The sequence below is a fragment of the Epinephelus moara genome, chromosome 19 (assembly GCF_006386435.1).
Source record: "Epinephelus moara isolate mb chromosome 19, YSFRI_EMoa_1.0, whole genome shotgun sequence".
Lineage (NCBI taxonomy): Eukaryota > Metazoa > Chordata > Actinopteri > Perciformes > Serranidae > Epinephelus > Epinephelus moara.
In genome coordinates, this window is record NC_065524.1 from 25,726,449 (window position 1) to 25,747,164 (window position 20,716).

Below are 20,716 nucleotides of genomic sequence, written 5' to 3' on the forward strand. Positions count from 1 at the left end.
CAGAAACTGTGACTTGTTTTCATGGTGGTGCGAAGGTGGTTGACTTTTCATTTCTTTCAACTGAGGCAGTGTTTTTGTAGCACTCCTCTAAATCTATTTAGAATTAAACACAAAAATGTAACTGAAGAAGATATACTTTATTAATCCCAGAGGGGAAAAATCATTTTGCTCTGTTTTCATATAAACAGAGGCCTGAAATACACTCACATGCACAAACAGGACCTACACATGCATTAAATGGAAAGATGTCAGAGTGAGGGGGCTGCTAATGGACAGGTGCCCTAAGCAGTTGGCAAAGGGCACCTTGGCAGTGCCCAGGAGGTGAACTGGCACCTCTCCAGCTACCAGTCCATGCACTATACGTGGTCTGGATGGGGACTTGAGCCAGCAACCCTCCAGTTCCCAACCCAGGTCCCTAGGGGCTGAACTGCTTCCCCAAAAAACTGCATCAACAGCCTTAAAAACAATTTTATTTATCAGCTTCCTACTATGATGACAGTTTTCTACAAAGGTTAAAGCACTTTTGACAGTTTTATGGAGGGTTGTCCCCAACTAAAAATTTTCCTAGTCGACCAACAGTCGTCATTTAGGGCCATTAGTCGGCTAGTCGCCCGCATGCTTACGAAATTAATAATATTAAAATTAATATTATCATTTTTATTATATATTTTGGGCGGGGCAACACAATGGTTTGAGTTCAAGCTCTGAGAAAGATATGCTACAGTAAGTGGCTAATGGGCATGTAGCTACCTACATAGCTACCGACCAATGAAGATGAGTTTACATATCACCTTGGGTTCGTCCTTCACCTTCTCAAAATGATCCCACACTTTGGATTTCCTGCCCGACATGTTATTAACTAGCCTGTGGAATAACCGCAGGTACCAGCCCTGGAAATTAGAGGCCGTATACATGCAGCATCTTTAACCACCTAGGTGTGGTGCTGGGTGCTACTTTTAGGTGCCTGTTCAGTGCCAGCTTTCAAGAGCACGGTGGCAGGTTGCATCTGAGGTCGCTAAGCAACCTTAACAAGCATCATATAGCCTGTTTACCTAAAATCCAGAGTGCAGAGCTGATCTTCTTCCAGGAGCTGTTTATAAGTGTGTAGGCCTATCGTCCGTGGGACAGATGTAAAGCTCTGGGTAGCCCTGCACTAACATGATCAACTTTTCCGTGTTTATCAGACTGAATATTTACAGAAGAAGGGAGAGATATCTGTCGGCTGTGATTGGTTTGTAACGTGACTCCTGTCTGACTGCTGAGCGTGGCCACTTCCTGTGTCTGTCCTGTCAAATTAAATTCCCACATGGTCCAGTCCTATAGCTTTTAATCCATTTGACAAGGGGCAGCTTCTAATAGAGTTTTATGTTTGTTTGTTTTTCTGCGACTAAGCGACCAGTGAAATCTTGCCAACTAATGACTTTTCTGGGTGACTACTAACGTTTGGTCATATATTAGGGGATATGTTGCAGTTCACCAACAAGCCATTGTCTATCTGCATAGCCTACTGCACTTGAAACATTCTCCACACTTCCACAGTCAGCGTCTGAGCAGAAATTTAATGTTGTCTTTTCCTGTTCACAAAATTAATTTCCATCCTCCCCCTGAAATCCGACATTTAGCCGATGGCACAAAAACACTTGGAAAGCACCACAACATATTCTGGCCTTTACTTTGCATTTGTGCTAATCAGTGTCTGGACAGTAAACTCCTTCGGTGTGTCTGCTCATTGTCATAAAGAACCACACCAGACAGTGGGTGACGGAGAAGCACGATATTCTTGCAGCATCCCTTGACACCCTTTGAGGCTGACACGGCATCTGTTATCAGGAAGGAGTGGGCACCTGTTACCTGCGGGGATGTCAGCTGCAAATTAGGGCTGCAGCTCAATTATCAAGGCCCTGTTCATACACAATCACCGGCCACATTAGACATCAGTTAAAGATAGATCATTTAGAATGATTCCTTGGCTGCCATCATGGCTGCTCGAGGTGCCCTCTGCTTTAAATAGTCGAGCGTATAAATGACTGAGCACGTCTTAATCGCTCACTTGTAGAAAGCGGCGTTTAATTGGATGTAAATGTCATTTCACAGATTCAAAGCCCAATCAGTAATATTACATCACTTTTATGTTTTTTGTGTGTCAGCTTTGGCATTTACTAGCATAAATTGTTTTTATTTTACATCATGAAACCAGTAGGAGGGGTGTGCAGTGTATTAGTGATGGAGAACATATGCTTGGACAGGTTAACCCTGGTGATTAAGTGTGTTTTTGGTTTATGCTCAGAGACTGTCAGTGTTTAAGAAGATAAATCATTCAATAGTCCGCAAAAGGGAGTTAACCCAAAGCAAGGCTGTGTTCATAGACCTGAATTTATGTTGTTTTTAACACACATATATCCTTTGGATCTTGTTAAAACTTTCCATGTGGGTCTGATTTGGTCCAAAGAAACTGATTTTCCTCAGTGAAGAAATCTCCAACTCCCCAACTTTAACCATTAATGCCGGGTTATTGAGAACAGACTTTGTTTACCCCTTGTACACATTCCAGCCCCTCGCGCTGATCCCACAGCATGCCTGTGTTTTGTTATCAGTGGCAGCCCATGCTATTTACAAGGGGCTCGGTCTGCTCCGTGACATGGCTTGATTTGCATAGTCTGTCTATCCTTGGTTTTGTACATGGTCTCAGCACACAGGGCAGCAAAGCTCGTTTTCTGTTACGGTGGTGAAGAGACTCTAACAAGTGGATTATAGGAGCAGACGAGGGCAGGCAGAGACAGGTAGATTAGCTTTTGGTCAGCAGGAGATGAAACCAGCCAAGGTGGACAGTGTGAGTGAAGTGGACGCCGCGGTTTCACCCAAGGATGGCCGTTAGAAAAGGGTGTTTTTCTGTGTTCCATGTTCCCAGGAAATCTGTGCTCTCTCGTCGGGGGGGTGGGGGGGGGCATATTTCTTTCCCATTGAATGCCTCCGCCGTTATCTCCAGTCCCCTCAGGAGGAGCTTCAACATAGTCAACTAACAGCAGTGAAATATCCATTCAGCAGCAACAGCCAAATCCCCCTCAGGCAAAGACAAAGCATCACACACAAACCTCCACCTCTGTCCAACACCAGGCTCCATAAACATATTCTGTGTAATGTTGAATTTTCACAAATCTGTCCCGTGAAGCTGCGAGCTTTGCAGACAGTCTCCACGCCCCGTTGCGTTTGAAGACCCCAGTCAGTCTAGTGCCGCATAAGTATGTGTGTGACATGTTTGTGTCTGAAGTCGAGTTTTTCAAGCATCCGATGCCAGCTGCCTCTCTCTCTGTGCCATGTCTGCCAATCTTCTCTGCTAGCCATTGCTCCCTGCCGCCCAACATCCTGTACGTCCTCCCAATGAAGCTAGACTATGTCCCATTATGACTGTGTGAGCTGTGAGATACTCATTATACAGCCTAAAGCCTGCTTTACTTTGTCTTGTGAGGCTGCTCTTGTTTGTAAGCTGGCATGAAGCATGAGGCCGAGGCTTGGTTATGTTACTCTCTTACACTGGGATGTAGTACTGGATGCCCTGTGGCTTTTGTTTCATACTGCCAGTGTGTTAGAAAGACCAAAGCAGGACACAGGTCTTAGAGGAGGTTAAAGCACAGAGGCCGGTTTAGAAATGTTTAATGTTAGAGCCTTGGTTCTCGGCAATACCCAACCAGTACATTATTTGTAGTTACATATAGGGCTGGGTGATATGGCAAAAAATATTATCACGATAATGATCGATATTGATATTTATCACGATATATAATTTGATAATAAGAAAGCAAATGATTTTCCAGCTTCCCACGGCACTCGTCGTAAAGCTGGGGCAGAGCAGTTTGAGAAAAATATTTCCTGCCTGGGAACTTGAACCTGCAGTCTCGCACTTTATTTAGTTTCTTGAACCCGTCTTTCCCCACGGTGCTCATGGGTATCATGACTTTGGCTAGAAAGTATGACACTGCGTCTGTTATATCTCTGCTCCTTTCCAAAAGGTGTGTTGTGTTTCCCATCCTGGTTGGCACTAACCGACGACATATTTTGCAGACCGTCTTTGTCTGGGCGTCGTCACCTTTCAAGTAGCCAAACCACTTTCAAATTATTGATGAGGTGTAACCTTTTTTATCCACAAATTCATCTGTTTTTGAGGATAGTGCGAGCTCTTTTTCAGGTTTACCTCCGCTTTGCTCCTCACTTCCACTCATTGTCCCCTCTTTTCGTTATGTCCACGCTACCTTCAGTTCCTCCCTACCTCAGCTCACTCACCTCAGCACAAACTTTGCAGTGAATGACACGAATCCCCAACACTGCAGATTGACTGACAGCTGTCTGTTAACTTCTGCTGCATGACACACTGTTTGGATCGGTCTAGGTCTATCTATATCGAGTAAAATGAAAATAATGCCAGATAAACAACTTGAGATATTCTTAGGTGAAACAATATCAAGAAATAGCTGGCATTTATAACTCTGAATAGCCAATAGCCATGGATGAGACACCAGACCCCTGGACACACACACATGTAAAGGCCTTCCTATTTCTCCTACATAGGCACAAGACACCCAAACTGAAAGATCTCTCATCATCTCTTTATGGTAGTTTTTACACCATTGTTTTCTTGTGGTTGTTTTGGTTAAGTAGCAAGATATCCTTCCTTTCTGATCATTTGTGGTAGTTGTAGTTTTTAATCATTAGCCATATTTTTACCTTTTTTGGTCGTTTTGCCTCTCAATTTCGTATTTTGTGTCTCCCCTTGGGTGCGGATGCCCAACCCGAGCCTGACAGAACCAGAAGCGTCGGGCGGGGTTCAGATAAATATTTGCAAAAGATGTTCGGGTTGGGTCGGCCTATGGCTGACCTGCTGCCTGTCTTGGGCTACTTCTTGTTCAGTGCTGGGACATGAACACGTGATCTAATAGAAGAAGAATGTCTTCTATGAGGAGGCTGAATAAAGACTGTAAAAGAAAACAAAGTCTTTTGTGTGGTTTATTCTTTCGAGAAGAGCAGTCAGGTCACACAGAGACTTCAGTATCTGTAGAGTGAGAGCTGAAAACAGTAACTAACAGTCAGACATTTACAGACAGGGCGTAAAGGTCCCACAACAGAGGTATCCAGGCAGTTGATAAGAAATACTGGTTTGAACCAGTTTTGTGTGATCTGACCAAGGACAAGATGAATCTGTTACAGTGCACTGTTGCTACAGTAACAATCATACAGGCACCTCTGTTCTCGTGGTGTCCATTGTCGTGAGCATAATAAGACAGTATGTAGAAATTTCCGTTACAGTGACAACACATGAATGCAACACAAAGGCTATTTAAGGTGGTAAATATTTATGAGAGTTATCGTCAACATTAACAATGGAGGATATCAACGATAATTTATCACCTATCGTTACCCAAAGCTGAGTGTACTTGCTCGAAACATTCTGGCCTTTTCCAGTTAGCAGCAGCAGCAAACAGGGACAAACTCAGTGCTTCAGTAATGTTAAGCGCAGTTCAGAACAATGATTTGCGACGAGACAAAACAGTTTTAGAACGTTGCAGAGAAAAGTTGCAGCGGTGTGAACTGGTCGGTCTGAGCTTGACTCAAGCCGGCTGATGGTGTCACCCGCAACTCAGCTGGTCAAATCACCGGCGGCTGGTTTTAGAATGTAAGGCATGTCACCGGTTTCTAGAACCAGTCGGCTTGTAGTGAAGTCCACTGGTCAAGACAAAATGACCGCAGACGGCATGTTTGCTTGCTGCAGCAGGTGCTCAGTCCCCGCTGAGCCCTCTGTTTCCATCCTCATGGTGTGCTGGTGTCGAACAGTTGATCACTGATGCTTGCTGTATGCGTTTACACTAGGGCATTAACGACTTTGATTTTTTTCAGGTCGACTTATCTGTCAATAAAGTCTAAGTCGAGTCGAAAAGGCATTTTATGACGTCATCACATTGACACTGCGGAGGAAAGTGAAGTATCTCCACACATGTGATGTGTGTCTGTCACTCTCAGGCCCGAACATACTCGGGCGTACTATTAGCGGAGTGGACTCCGCGAGGAATGTCCGTAGTCATTCGGGCTTTCATAGTCGAGCGCACTTCCGCGTTGTAGTTTCCTGTAAAAATGTCTGTGAAAAATCCCCGCGATGTGAACAATACATGCCGAGCAGTCACTGGTGTGCGGAGCGGAGTCCGTGCAGTTGTAAATCTGAGCTTTGCGCGCACAGGGCTTGCAGATGTCCGCTTCCCCCTCCAGGGGGGTGTCGACTTGTGCCACTGACGTCGACACGTCGACAAATCGACTTTTCTGTTAATGCCCTAGTTTACACACCCACACACATTCTAATTGACGGATTAAGTAGAAAGCCTGAAAAGCTGTAAATCAGAACACAAGTACAGAGAGCTGTAGCACAGAGATGATGCACCATCTCATCAAGTGTCATTGGTGAGAACCGGCAGGTTTATAGAATGTTGCAGAACAGCGCATTGTATGTAATTGCCTGTTTCATCTTGTCTTGTCATGAATCTTTGGTCTGAACTAGACCTTAAATGCGTCAGGCTCGGGTCACATTCAGACAGAAATATGCAGCCTTTGCCACCCTTGACCACCAAACTGGCCTTAACTCTGGTAAAGCAACCAGACTTTGGCTGTTTTCTTGTTTGGTCCATGTTTTCATCCATCCCTTTTCTCTTCATGGATGGTTTTCTGTCTTTTTATCTAAGCCTTGGATGTGTTTTGGTCTGTCTCTGTCCCCAATCTTTATATTCAGTTTCTTTTTCCTGCTTATCTACATATTATATTTGTTTTTCACTCTCCATATCTCTTTCCCTCTTTATTTCTGGTCCTTGGTTCCTAGACTCACAGAAGCTCACTCTAGCAGGAGGACCATTCCCTCGGGCCTCACAGCTGTTATTGGCATATCACACAGTTTCATCTTTAAAGTCATAACATTTTCTCGTTTTCAATACGAAATCCAATTTCTTTCCTCACTAAATTAGACATTAGTCAGCCCTTCAGGTAAGCGATACCAGGGAGTGAAATTAATGTGTTAGAAATGATGTGGTTTCGGTCTTGCTATTTTACCAAGGTTCCACATACACACACGTGTGCTCACACACACAAGTTATCCACATCCAACATACCCCTCCTCGTACTCTTCCCTCCAGTCAGTTGCTTAAATTGTCCCGGTGTATCCAGGATATGCCTCTTGAAAATGTAGCTGCCAGAGAAAATGTTTCTCTGGACACTTGATGGGCCGTTTATGTATTGAGGAGGATTGAAAATCTATTGAACTGGAGCTCATACAGTACAACGTCAGTAGACCATTAAATTTGTGTGAAGGGCCTCTTGAAAGAGCAGATTGAACAAAGGTCTCAGTGAAAGCTGTGTCTGTGTTCTGGCTCAGCGGAATGATTGAGTCCACCCACTGCAGACCATTTTGATTTCAGAGCAGTAAAAGCACACAAAGCAGGATTTCTTCCATCTCCTGGTATTTTTCATGTCATGAAATCTTGTCTTCATTTCAGTCAACCTTGATATTCCATTCTTCTTGTAGGTATCCATTCCCAACAGTGTTCAGTACATGCAGTAAGAAGGACCTTGCTGCCAGTCTGGAGAAAGGTGTGGGCATGTGTTTGGACAATATGCCAGAGGTCAAGGTGCTCTATGGAGGCCAGAAGTGCGGCAATGGATATGTGGAGGAGGGAGAAGAGTGTGACTGCGGGGAGCCAGAGGTAAGGTGGAGCGCTACGGCAGCCGTGACTGGTCGACATAATCGATGACTTTGATGCTTACAATGTGTCAGTATCAATACTTTAAACAAACGCTACAGTTTTTTAGAAAGTGGCAGCTGCAGCAGAGTCCGACTCTGTTGCAGTCTAGAATCTGGTTTTGTTTTAAAGTGATTGATGGTCCTGACTATGTGTGTGTGTTAGTGTGTAATCGATGATCAGTATAATTAAAAGGAGTAAGATGCCCCAAGGTCAAATAACATGGTTGAAACTTAACTTATTTATGCTAAAAAAAAAAACATTTGTAGTTTGACATTGCATACAAATATGACCAATTTTAACAATCATAACAAGCTAAGATGCTGTTTATTAGGCAGTACTTGTTTTAGGACATTGGGAGTTTATTATTGTGTCATGGCAGCATTTCACAACGAGGTGTGACAGACAAAAAGGACATTCCATGATTGGAGTATGGAGCAAGAAAAATTCATATGAGTTACAAAACAAACAAAATCACCTTGCTTGTAGAAATGTTGCATTATTTGCAGTTTTGTTTTTGCAAAGCCATGTTCAGGCATTGAAATTAACAGTTTTCAACAGTTTTAGACCTGAACAGTGACCACTCAAAACTTTGAAGCATCGTCGCTTTGTTCAGGCACTGAAATAAACAGTGTTCTACTTTATTACATACTTGGGATTATTAAAAATAAATCCATTGTCCTCATAAAAGGACGTACTTTTTCTCAAAACTACTTAGTGTTCAAAGACAATGTTAGTTTTTTTAAACTTATCAGGTCCTGCTAATCCCAAATAGCTAGGAAAAATTAAGAATGCATACCAAACAAAAGCTCGGGTCTCAGGAGGTTAATGGCCTCCACTTCACCGTTGTAGCTTTCCACTCTGGTGCGATCATATCGCTTTCAGAAGCCTCTTAATCCAGCACGAAACAGCAGTGCTTTTGTTAAGTCTGTATAAAACCAATAAATCCAACAATGAATGTCTTCTGTGACTGTTTATCTATTGATTTGTGTTAAAAGGAGTTATTGTTGTTGTCATTAGCTGTTAACTGAATCCTACTGAGGACAAGAGTCCATCCCATGATGCATTGGGTTGAGTTTGTTGACGAATCAGAGGCTGTGTTGCTTACTGGGCATGAGGCGTTATCCCAGAGGCCATGCACATTGGAATAACATGACACTGACCCCAGTAATAATGACTGAATAATGAACAAATAATTGGGGCCTTGGAGGCAGAACCTGTGTACACTGTAAGTTCGCACCACTGACTAAATAATAAGCTTTCTTTTTTAATTTATTTTGATTATATGTTGCCTGTTTACACCTACAGTTTTGCACTTTAATATGTAAACACACTATACAATGACAACGCATAAAGTGGTCAATTTGATTTTTTTAGAGGAATATGAATCGTTTAGATGAATCAACTGTTTGGTAAAATTGTCAAAAGATTAATCAATAGAAAAATATTGTTAGTGGCAGCGCTGTGAAGAGCAGAGGCCTTCATCCTGACCTGCTTCAGTGGAGTGGATCAGTCTCAAACACCATGGTTGTACTGGGCAGCACTCTGTAACTAGGTGATGGTGAAACTGTGTAACAAGAAAATGTTTTTGCTGGATAAACAAAAGTTAAAACACAAAAGAAAATCAATTTCAAGTCTTTGGTGAGTCAACATTCAGCGAAGGGTAGTTAATTTGATTCAGGAGAATTCAGTGGGTGGTCCTTATCCCAAAAGTGTCCAAAGAACAGGTCTGGTTTCTATTAAGATTCTCATCTCTACTTACAGTGCACCACCCACTCAAATCAATATATTAATACGCAAACGTAAGGAAAGACTAGATAGAAACAAATCATGAGAAAAACACTCAGAGCGTGCACTGTTGTAACTTGATACTCCCTTTACAAAGCCAGGCGTCCAAAGAAAACAGCACTAACTGTCCTGTAAGCAATCATCCAGAACCACTGAAAGTCTCAACAGCTCCCTCAGACCTCCCAACAAAACACAACAAACTCCAAGTTAAAACTTTCTGTTGACACTGACGTTGTGTTTGCGGCTTAAAAGCATCGAAACCTGCCGTGCAAAAACAAGCCTAAAAGCTCAGCAAATCGCCCGAGGCCTCCAATATAAGTGTTTTATTTACATCACACCTTCTCTCAGCGTCCCACATGTGCCGAGCAGCGTTCTGACAGGCTGCCACGGTGATGTCATGTCCTCGTTGAAGGCCCATTAATCAAACCACTGTCCAACTGTGTGACAAAGGAAACAAACAAAAGCGTAATCGGGTCGAAGCTGAAATAAGCTTTCTTTGGCTTTGCCACCCAAACAACTGGGCACGCTCTGATGCATGCATCCACCCACACGCGCTTTGTTTCTGGCTCGCACACACTGCAGGGCGCCTTGGGAAGTGGAATGAGAATCACATGTGGGAAGCAGGTATCACTCAGTCACAGCCGGGGCAGCCGTGTGGAGAATTGACGATGAATAGATATCTTTACTCAAAATCCCTTGAGGTTGATGGGTTTCTTGGAGAATTTTTGTCAGTGAAAACTAGTGAAAAATAGTCTTCACAATTCTTTAAATTGCTTGTTTGCCCAACCAACTTCTAAGACCCATAAATTTATGATGTTACAAACCAGAAAAACAGCAAATCCTCTCATTTGAGAAGCTGCAACCACTGAATGTTTGGCATTTTTGCTTGAAAAACATCTTTTAAACCTTTTTAATTGATTGTCTCAGCCCTTCATCAGACAGATATTCATACTGCCCCATCTGATTATCTGCGTCGCCAATCGGATCCTCTCAAATTCCTTATCAAATGTAATTAAATTTAGCTTTTAACACTTTCAGGTAACTAAATATATAAATAACTCAAAGATCCAGATCAGAAACACCTTAATTAATATTTACAACCTGTAGAGAAGACCTGAAAATGAGATCAGCAGAAGATATGAAATATTGATTAAATATGCATCTGATAGAATGAAACAAGTTGTTGCCTACTGAATTTTACACCTTATTATTCACGAGCTGTTTACTCAGAATACTGGAGGTCATGATGCAGAGCTATTAAGTTAATAAGCTTGAAATATTGATATGATGAGCATAAAAGTTTAACCAGGAGATTTAGCTGGAATTGAGGTGATGCCTCAGCAAGATCATTTCTCCTGAGAGAAGTCGTCACTCTGTTTGAGCTACAAAAACACACTTGGTGATGTTTCCTTTCCCCCACAAGTGATCCTTGACGAGTAAAGATGCCTGCTTGCTGTGAGCACATAACAGCAACAGACAAGTTTTATTTTAGCCATTACTAAATTATTGTTACTTAGCTGCAGCTGATATGGTCGGTGTAGGGCTGGGCAATATGAAGAAAATAAATTATCACAGTATTTGTGAACAAATGTCTCGATATTAATGTTGTGACGACATTTCAGGGTTGACTGTAGGTGCTTTCAAAGAATATTCAGATTTTTGGTAAATAATCATCAGTAATGTGGCAACAGAACAGCTACAATATTACATCACTTATGGTATCAAAAATCTAAGACAATATTTAGTGTCATATCAGCCCTGGTCGGTGCCGTTTGTCATTTTAAGCGATCAAAGGGACAGTCAGCGCCAGCCAAAATGAGCCTGCTAACTTTATTTAATTTTTTTTTTTTTTTCAAATTTTATTTAACAGGGACCATGTGTTATAAACATTAATCTCAAATCACAAGAAGAGATGCATAACACCAGATTTAGCTGACAGCTAGTTTCCATCTGCGGTCCCCACATAAAATAACAAATAACAAAAAAACAACAACAAATAAACAATGTTAACTGCTGTCCCCTCACAGTACAACATCAGCACGGCCACACATAGTCACAACCAACACATTTACTGTAACAGCAACTTGCCAGGCTTTCTTACGGCACAAACGTCTGTTCTGATGATACAAGGCAGCGGTCCTGAAATGTGTTTTTCTCTTCTATAATACACATTCTACATCTCGGAGGCGACGTCTTTCCACATACGGGCTTCCTTCGCCTTTCAAACGGGGCAGAGCTCCGTGGGAAACAGTAGGAGAGACACAGCCAGACAAAAAAACAAGCGCGTCGCACCGAATGCGTGCTGCTATGGCGTCGCTTTGGGTTGTGAGCAAGCATGATACGTCTACATTGAAAGTAATGGGTTTGTGCGCGCAAAAGACGCTACATCTGAACGCCCCCCATGCACACACACACGCTTTTACCAAGGCGGCGGCCAAAATCACCCAGGCGGCCCGCCTTTGTCTTCGATAGGCAAGGAAAACCCTGCCTTCAAGTGGGTAGCCCCGTTGTGATGGAAATGCAAATCCCTGCTGTGCTGGGCTGACGGCCCAAACCAAGCCAAGCCGAGCCAGCCCATGACTGTCAAAATGGGGAACTGGTCGCTACGTTTTTAAAGCGTCCCAATCTTGTGCTGCTATTGGCTACGGACTACACACCCAAAGGTTGATACTCAGAGACATCCTGAACAAAGCAGAATACAAAGAAAGTAAGAAAATACAAGCAGAGGACAGGTTCTTTGGAGATACAGACACCATCTCACACTGCTAGTGGGTCATAAGGGATGATTGAGAGGGATTTCTTTATTTATTAATTTGTTTTTGTAAGTCTGGCATAGTATAACTTTAACAAATCTGGGTGTTTTGTCAGCTGAGAGCCGTATCCAAAATGGAACCAGCTATCAGAGTCCATCCCTAATCAGGATTAACCTGAGCTTTGTTTCTGATAAAAGACTTTGATTTTTGAGTGAGCGTTAAAGTTTTTGTACTTTTGCTGAACTACCTCTTTAAACTGACTCAACATTATGTTTGATTATTTAGCTAAGTGGTGTTATGACTATGCACTCCATCATTTACAGACTACTGTAGTTAGGATTTCAGTAGAGTCATTGTGTTTGACCACCAACAAACCAACTGTAAGATTTACATTTACCAGCGTGCCCCTCCATAACCTCTGTGATGTCACCACAAAGGGCCTGCTTGTTTTATCTGCCGGCCCACTCAGACCCAGAGATAAAAGCAAACCTTTTCTCCCCTCTCTAAACAATAATCTTACATCAGGACCAAGAGGTAAACAGCCAGACTCATAAAAAAAAATACAAAAAAACAAAACAAAACACATCAACTGAAAATTAGACGTCCAACAAGCCAGCCGCCTCCAGGTCCCAGCCTTCAACACATCTTATCATTACCTTAGAGCCCCATGAGCGCAACAGCCACGTTGAGAGAAGATAAATGATAGTGGGAGTTGTTTTCTGCGTGATAGTGCGATGCGTGACACTACTTGGAAAACAAAGCTGATGTGTTTTGGCATCCAATGAAAGATAAACATTGCAACACCCTCCCTGAAGTCTTTTACAGCACTACTCCCCTTTCGACTTCTCCTTATGTATCCGCTCTCTTGTTGTCGGTTTCTGCCAGCAGCCAGCTGATCTTGTCAATGTGGTGAAGTGGCTACAATCTTCGCCTCTTAAGGGCTTTCAAATCCCACTCCAGCTGCTGTCCACGATACCCTAATAGTCAGCTCTGCCACGTCTTTCCACTATCTACATGAAATCAGAGTCGAGGGTGTTAAACATACACCCTTCCAACTGCTGCACTGGATTTTTATCTCTTGCTCCTCTGCTTCATCGCATTAAACACACTCCTCTTAATGTTCAGAAGTCTCCAGAATTCCCAAATCCAGAACATATGAGCTTCAGTTATTGGTCTCCACTCAAAGGTCTCCAGGTCAGGGTAAGTAAGATGGGAATTCCCGCACAGGAAGTGCACTCCCCTGACCTGGAAGTCTTGATCTGACAGGGACCAGCTGAGAGAGTAACTCAAGAGAGATGATCAGGTCCACATGTTGTTAACTATTTTGTTTTTTTCCCAGGAATGTATGAACCCATGCTGCAACGCCACCACATGCACCCTCAAAGGAGACGCTGTGTGTGCCCACGGACAGTGCTGTGAAGACTGCAGGGTAAGACTTTTAATGTGGGCCCGAGTCTGTCTTTCACATTCTCCTTCCACTTCAGATGTCTTTTTCCATCTGAAATGGCCTTCTGTCATTCACATAGCTAAAAAGATCTAAAAATATTTTCTCTGCTTCTCTGAACATGACAAAAAGACTTGCTCTGCAGAGGTGAACATTTTTCATTTCGAAACTCAAGTGCAAGACCTTAAACTTTCTGAAATGCTGTTAATTCTCTCTGGTAGGTTATTAAGGGACTCATAATAGTGTGCCCTCGTGTATAATTTGATAACTCAGGTCAGTTCATTACAACTTTGTATATTTTACCTCAATAGGCCGATTTCAATTATGGACAAGGTCTCAAGTTGGATTGCATGAAATTCACTTTCACCGAGCTATTAGTGGATTCTGCTTTGACATGAAAATCTTTTTTCTAAGTATCTAAGATGTGTGTTCTCTTTTTGAAAAGGAACATTTGTTGAAGATGATTAAACACTCACTGTGTCCTGAAACATGTTTCTGCAAAGACCTCCATTTTAACTCAAATTAGTCCGTCCCTGTGCTTCACACAAAAGCGTGTTTGACCTCATGGCATGAGACATCAGTATTTTTCAATGTTTTATGTAAGCTAGAGCCCCGTGTTGAAGGTGCTTTTGGTGTGTACAGCTCGTTTTGGGCATGAAAATGGTTATTTTATTCTCATATTTAAATAATCCCTCCAGTCACTTTTCAGTTAAAGGCATGATGGCGGTCTTACCGAGTCAGATCCAGTAATGTTTCCATAACAAGTCCAACACGGTTCAAGTCTGAATTAACATAAAGGCCAGACCAGGATGAGGTTGAGAATCTGTCAAATATGTGTCTGCTTCTTTAGAGCTTGTTTGTTATGCACAAACAAGAGAAAATAACCACAAAATAATCATCACAAATAATGTTGGTGATTTTCTAACTTTATATCTAGCACAATCATCAGGTCAAAATTATAATTTGTCCAATACTTTGGTTCATGACCAAAATCCCATTAGCGTCAGCTGTACGTTGTGTTTAGTGCTAATTAGCAAATGCTATTTAGCCTGGCGACCAGACCGCTCTGCAAGCTCATGTTTCATTTGCTCAGGCAGATGCGTCCGATCCCTCTTCCGTTCAGATAGATTTCCAGGCCGGGCCAATCAACAACTGTTCATCCAATGTGGGCGGGGTTACAATTAGAGTTGTACCGATACCAGTATCGGAAATGCCTCCAATATTGCCTAAAATGCAATATTGGGTATCGGCGAGTACAGCCTATGACCAATCCAATACCACGTAATGCCTCACGTCATTACACATACGCACGCTACAGGCAAACGAAACAGAAACGGAGCAGAGTTTAAAAAGCATTCTACTGTAGCCTTTAAAATGTCTTTTTTACCAAATTGTGTGGCTGCACTTTAACCTGTGTCTCTATGTCAACACTGGATAATAATAATTAAAAAAAAGTTTTATGGCATTCATTCTCCTATTATGTATTTATTTCTTAATATTTTACATAGAGTTTTAGGAGTTGAGACATAGAACAATTCATATCCCATCCATTTTTATTTTACACGCTGGATCGGTACTCGGTATCGGCAGATACCTAAGATTCAGGGATCGGAATCGGAATCCGTATAGGGAAGGAAAAAGTGGTATCGGTACATCTCTAGTTACGATCATTGGCAGAGGAGCGTCACCGGTCCAGATTTGCAAATCTGCACGTATTGCTGCTCTGATTGGTTGTGATTGCCTCCAGTCTGTTTTGTCCAGCGCAAAAAACCTCACGAAACTTCCAACTGTCAAACTTGAATGTAAATTCTGTCACTGCATTGCCTATTCCCCACAGATGTTTTCAGAAACATGTTTTAGGGTACTGTCTAGCTGTAATTTGAGAATGTTTGTGACCAGGCCCACATGTTTTTCCTGCTTGGAAATGGACCAAGTACAGCCCCAACTTGCATATGACGCTCAGCACTGTGTCACACGTTTCATGCTCTGATTGGTTGTAGGTCTATCCAACTACATTCAGAGGCATTTTGTGGCTGCTGATAGCGCCCCCTAGAAATGGAAAATGAACTGCGAGGTGATGTTAATGTTATCATGCTAACATGCTAAACATGCTACAGGGTACATTATACCTGCTTAGCATAAGCAAATTAGCATTTTTGTTGTGAGCATGGCTGTAGACTTTATGGTCTTGTTTCTCATTTATCACTGTCAGTGCCTCCACGTTTAAATAAAGACATAACAGAGCATTTATCAAAAAGGATTGTCCTTGACAGATAGATGGAGTCAGCAATTCTCCAGATTCATTGTCTGAAAGGGTTTACTATAGCGTATCATGTCATGTGTCTACAGCTGAAACCCGCTGGCACCCTGTGTCGAGAGTCCAGTAACTCCTGTGACCTGCCAGAGTTCTGTACTGGTGCCAACCCTCACTGCCCAGCCAACGTTTATCTGCATGATGGACACGCCTGCCACAGCGTTGAAGGCTACTGCTACAACGGCATCTGCCAGACTCACGAGCAGCAATGCATCACTCTGTGGGGACCAGGTAAATCAATGGCTCCTGATAAGTTTGACGGTGTACATCATCCTCACTTTCATACGGGGAATCTTTCACTTCATTATGGTGATTACATTTTGTATTTTGCTTGTTTTTCTTTGTGTGCAGGAGCCAAGCCTGCCCCTGGGATATGCTTCGAGCGAGTCAACTCTGCAGGGGACCCTTACGGGAATTGCGGGAAGGACTCCAAAGGCTCCTTTGCCAAATGTGATGCGAGGTAAGACGCTGCAGCTGCAGTGATGTGGTAGAGGTGCAGAGAAATTACTGTGCAAAACACAACTGATTAGCTTAAGTGGTGTCATTAGCAATCTTCATTACGCTGTGGAATCTGACATGTGATCTTCAAACAAAAGTTTACATGGGTGAAAGAATGTAATTTGAGGAAGATAGCAGCTAATTACTGTCTAGGAAAGTATTCATGAATCATTTCATGCTATTCTTGTAAGCTAATTGTTCTAAAGATCTTCTCCCTTTGGGTGAATTCTGTAATCAAGCTCTTTGTTAATTGATGTAATTGCTTTAATGACCGGAGGACTGAAGCACTGCAGCTCTCCTCAGCAGTCTTTCATCTGTCTCTACAGTTACTTATCTCTGTCTCTGATTGACAGGCCTTTATGTTCAAAGCTTTATTGATCGTTTTACTATGAGTCTTCCAACGTCTGTGTGCACGTGTGTCTCTATTTGTGTGTGTGTTGCATGTAGGGATGCAAAGTGTGGTAAAATTCAGTGCCAGGGAGGAGCCAACCGGCCAGTGATTGGAACAAACGCCGTTTCCATTGAAACCAACATCCCGCTACAGGAAGGAGGACGTATTCTGTGTCGAGGAACGCATGTTTATCTGGGCGATGACATGCCTGATCCTGGGCTGGTTCTGGCTGGTACGAAGTGTGGAGACGGCATGGTGAGTGATCAGTTAGTGATTTATTTTTAGTGACATTTTAGGCCCTGCCTGCACATATACAGATATTTTTGAAAACTTGATTTGTCCTGCTCTGTATAGGGGGAAAAAAATCATCAAATTATTCATTATACAAAATAGCTGTGTCCACACTAGAATGCAAAAATACTCCAAATGCTCGCCAGCGTTGGCTTTCCCTGTCTCAAAAGGTAGTAAAGTGTACAGGCTACACCTTTCAAAACACCTCCTGGATGTCATCACTGTTGATTCCCCTTCAATGTAAGGCCAAAATAACTCACTAAAAGATACAAGTAATACTCTGGACATGCAAACGTTTTCCTTCTACTCCTTATCGACAACAATCCCATTCTCAGAATTGTCCCGCCATCTGCTGGTTCGCCTGGATCTGATCCAAAAACATTGTTTCATCAGACTTTTAACCGCAGACGCTGAGGTGGACCAAAAAACATTGGACGCAGCAGACGCCTCCGTTCATGCGTGAAGTTGTTGAAGTTTAAGTGTAAAGAAGTCATTAGACCAAGCAGTGCTTGCAAAACATTAACAAACCAGTAGTCTACCATTGTTGTTATTGTGTCTGGTGGACGCTCATTACACAAAGCAATAATGGGGATGTGCAAATTGAGGAGATGATGTCATCTTTCCCCAAATGCTCAGTTTTGAGAACTCTCCACATTTGGATGGCATTTTCAAAAAGCATTGTTTTAGTATCCTAAAATTCCTTTGTGTGTATACAAGGAAAATATAAGTTTTTCTAAAATATCTGTACACGTATAGAGGTTGTGTATAATTTTTGTTAAGTAGAGCAAACAATGGTGAGGACTTGTGATTCAACAATACTAAACACTATTAAGGGTGCTTTCACACCTGCCCAGTTTGGTTCAGTTCAAATGAACTCCAGTTCGTTTGCCCCCAAAGTGCAGTTTGTTTGGGCAGGTGTGAACACAGCAATCACACTCAGGTGTGCACCAAAACAACCAGACCGAGACCTTCTTGAAGAGGTGGTCTCAGTCCGGTTACAAACGAACTCTGGTGCGGTTCGTTTGTGGTNATTAGAAGGGGTCACATTTATCTTGCAAGTGTACTCTTCTTCAATGTTTTGTTAACTTCCTGGATTTTTCCCGCATGGAAATTCTGACCAATCAAGAGCAGCTTTCTCACACAAGGCATTTGATCTGGTCCGCTTGTAAATGCTGCCGTGAGAACATGAACCAACTCTAGGCAATTATGCAACTTTGTAATAAAATTAGTCCCTGATTCAGATCAAAGCAAGACAAATCACGTGTGACCAAGTATATACAGACCATCCAGCTTCCATCTCTGTTGTGTTATTATTGTTTACAATGTCAATGTATATGCACTTTTTTATAGCTTTTGAAGTAGCTGTTAGCTTATTGTTTATTGCTCCATAACCACAGCACGCAGCTATATTATCTGTCCTCTAGAGACCCCAAACGGCTGACAGCTGTATGAGCCTACTGAAGTATTCCTCTGAGTGCTGAGCTAAGAGTACTGCAGTACGGGGTGAGGCAGAGACAGACAGAGAAGCTGCCCTTCCTAAAGAAACGGGCTAATAAAGTTAACTCCCGAGTGACTCCAGTGATCCATATATACACATCATGTTAAGGGCCGGGAAGACCCTTATGGTAACCAGTTATTTAATTAGCTGTGCCTCTGAACTTTTCTCCCTCCATATGCTGCCCTCAAACCCTCTCTCACCACACCAGTGACATCAGGACCTTTACTGCCAAGAAAGAGCAGAACAGGAGCTTTGGGCAGGAGCACTTGACTCCTTAATTGTCTCTGCAAATGAAATTCTGTTCTCAGTCCCACATTTTTGGCAAACTGGCTGTGAGAGCATCTGATGTGGGGCTTATATGGTCAGTGTCACCAGCTTCCTTTTCTGCTGTATATCAGTGAGTAAACAGATAAACATTAGTTTTTGAAGCAACTCTGTAGCACCAGTACAGACTTACAGGAAGTTAGCTTATCGGTCCAGTAATGTAATTTCCCTTATTTGCAGTGTTCACTGGCCTGTATACTCTCTTTATGGTGCCAGGTGAAATGTTGTTCAGGTGCATAAACTTTGCGCAGGTAGGGTTAATACTCTGTGCCTGAGGAGTCCTCCGTGCAGCAGCCCTCCTGGTTCTCCCTCTTCGAAATGTTAAAAATATCAACTTGTGCAAGACATTGTTGTTTCTCCCCATTTCCTGTAACACACAAAAAATATTACACAAGATTTGACACATCGCCCAGACCTGGTCAGGCCATACTTGCACCTTTACAGATACCCATGGAGTCTCTTCAGTAGATCTCACAACTGGAAGATTGCATGTGCCAAACCCCTCGCAGCTGTGGGTTTAGCTTGGGAAAGGCCAGAGCTCTGCCTACGTGGTTGAAATTTGTCTGAATGTGTGAGGGCCGGGTCATGTTAGAGAAGAACTCGTTCCGTATGATATGCTGTCTGACGGGTCCAGCTTTAGGCTGTGGAACCAAACCGTGGTGCCTCGCAGTCCTACAAGTCCTCGTAATCTTTTTCAGCTACCTCTAGGGACGTGCCCTTGGAGCTAAAAGGCCTTTGAGCTTTGTGTGCAGAATGGCCGTCTGCCAGGTTAGCTTGTCTCCTGGCAAAATGTGAGTGAGCTCCACACATTATCTGGAAATGTTGCTGGCCTGAAGGTGGGTCTTTGTCACGGGCCTTTGTTCTCCTCAGAAAGGTTTCCTATTTTCCATGCCAAATCAGGGCGCTAAGTTGGCAGCACACAACAGTGGCAATCTGAGGAAGATGAGAGTTCGAAAAGGCTTTGCCTAATGCAGGCCGTATTTTCTACAAAAAAGCAACAGATGGCTTTTACCAGTCTGATGTTGTGTTTGTTTTTAGGGGATGTACAGCATATTGTGCCTTTTTTGCATCTTTGCCATATGAAGTGCATTAAGGGGTGTGATGTGTGTGGTACAGCTGACTCAGTGTTGGGGCTGCACAATATGTAAAAAAAAATCGGATTACTGTGAAAGATATTGTGATTGCAATATGAGTTGTGATTTCATTGGGAAGTGTAGTTTTTGCCTTTTGATTTCACTGACAAAAATATAAAAATGAGGATGCTGTTATTTTTGCTGGGGTCAGTACCAAACAAGGATGTTCCCTTACATCTCTAGAATATCACTTACATCTCTGGAGCACAAAAATGCTTCATTTTTAATGGTATGTTGTGACACATTTTACTTGATCAAAAGATTGTAGCTCATTTGATTTGGATATTGCACTTGGCCATATTGCAATTGTGGTTATATGACCCAAATTCCAAAAAAGTTGGGACGCTGTGTACAACATAAATGACATAAAGCAATATTTGGCAAATGGTTTGTGACCTATATTCAATTGAATATGGTGCAAAATATTTAATGTTCAAAATGATAATCTTTATTATTTATTTATTTTTATGTTTTTATTTTTGTAAATATGCACTCATCATGCAACACATTCCAGAA

General features: G+C 42.4%; 1 protein-coding gene across 1 annotated transcript in view; it reads left to right on the plus strand.

Moving 5' to 3' along the window:
* adam12b (ADAM metallopeptidase domain 12b) overlaps positions 1-20,716 on the plus strand; it is a 137,310-nt gene that overhangs the window by 90,889 nt on the left and 25,705 nt on the right. Inside the window, exons 12-16 of the mRNA XM_050070451.1 lie at positions 7,553-7,730; positions 13,647-13,736; positions 16,101-16,296; positions 16,417-16,525; positions 17,011-17,209. Coding sequence (XP_049926408.1) covers positions 7,553-7,730; positions 13,647-13,736; positions 16,101-16,296; positions 16,417-16,525; positions 17,011-17,209 — 772 coding nt within the window. The remainder of the gene's footprint in view (positions 1-7,552; positions 7,731-13,646; positions 13,737-16,100; positions 16,297-16,416; positions 16,526-17,010; positions 17,210-20,716) is intronic.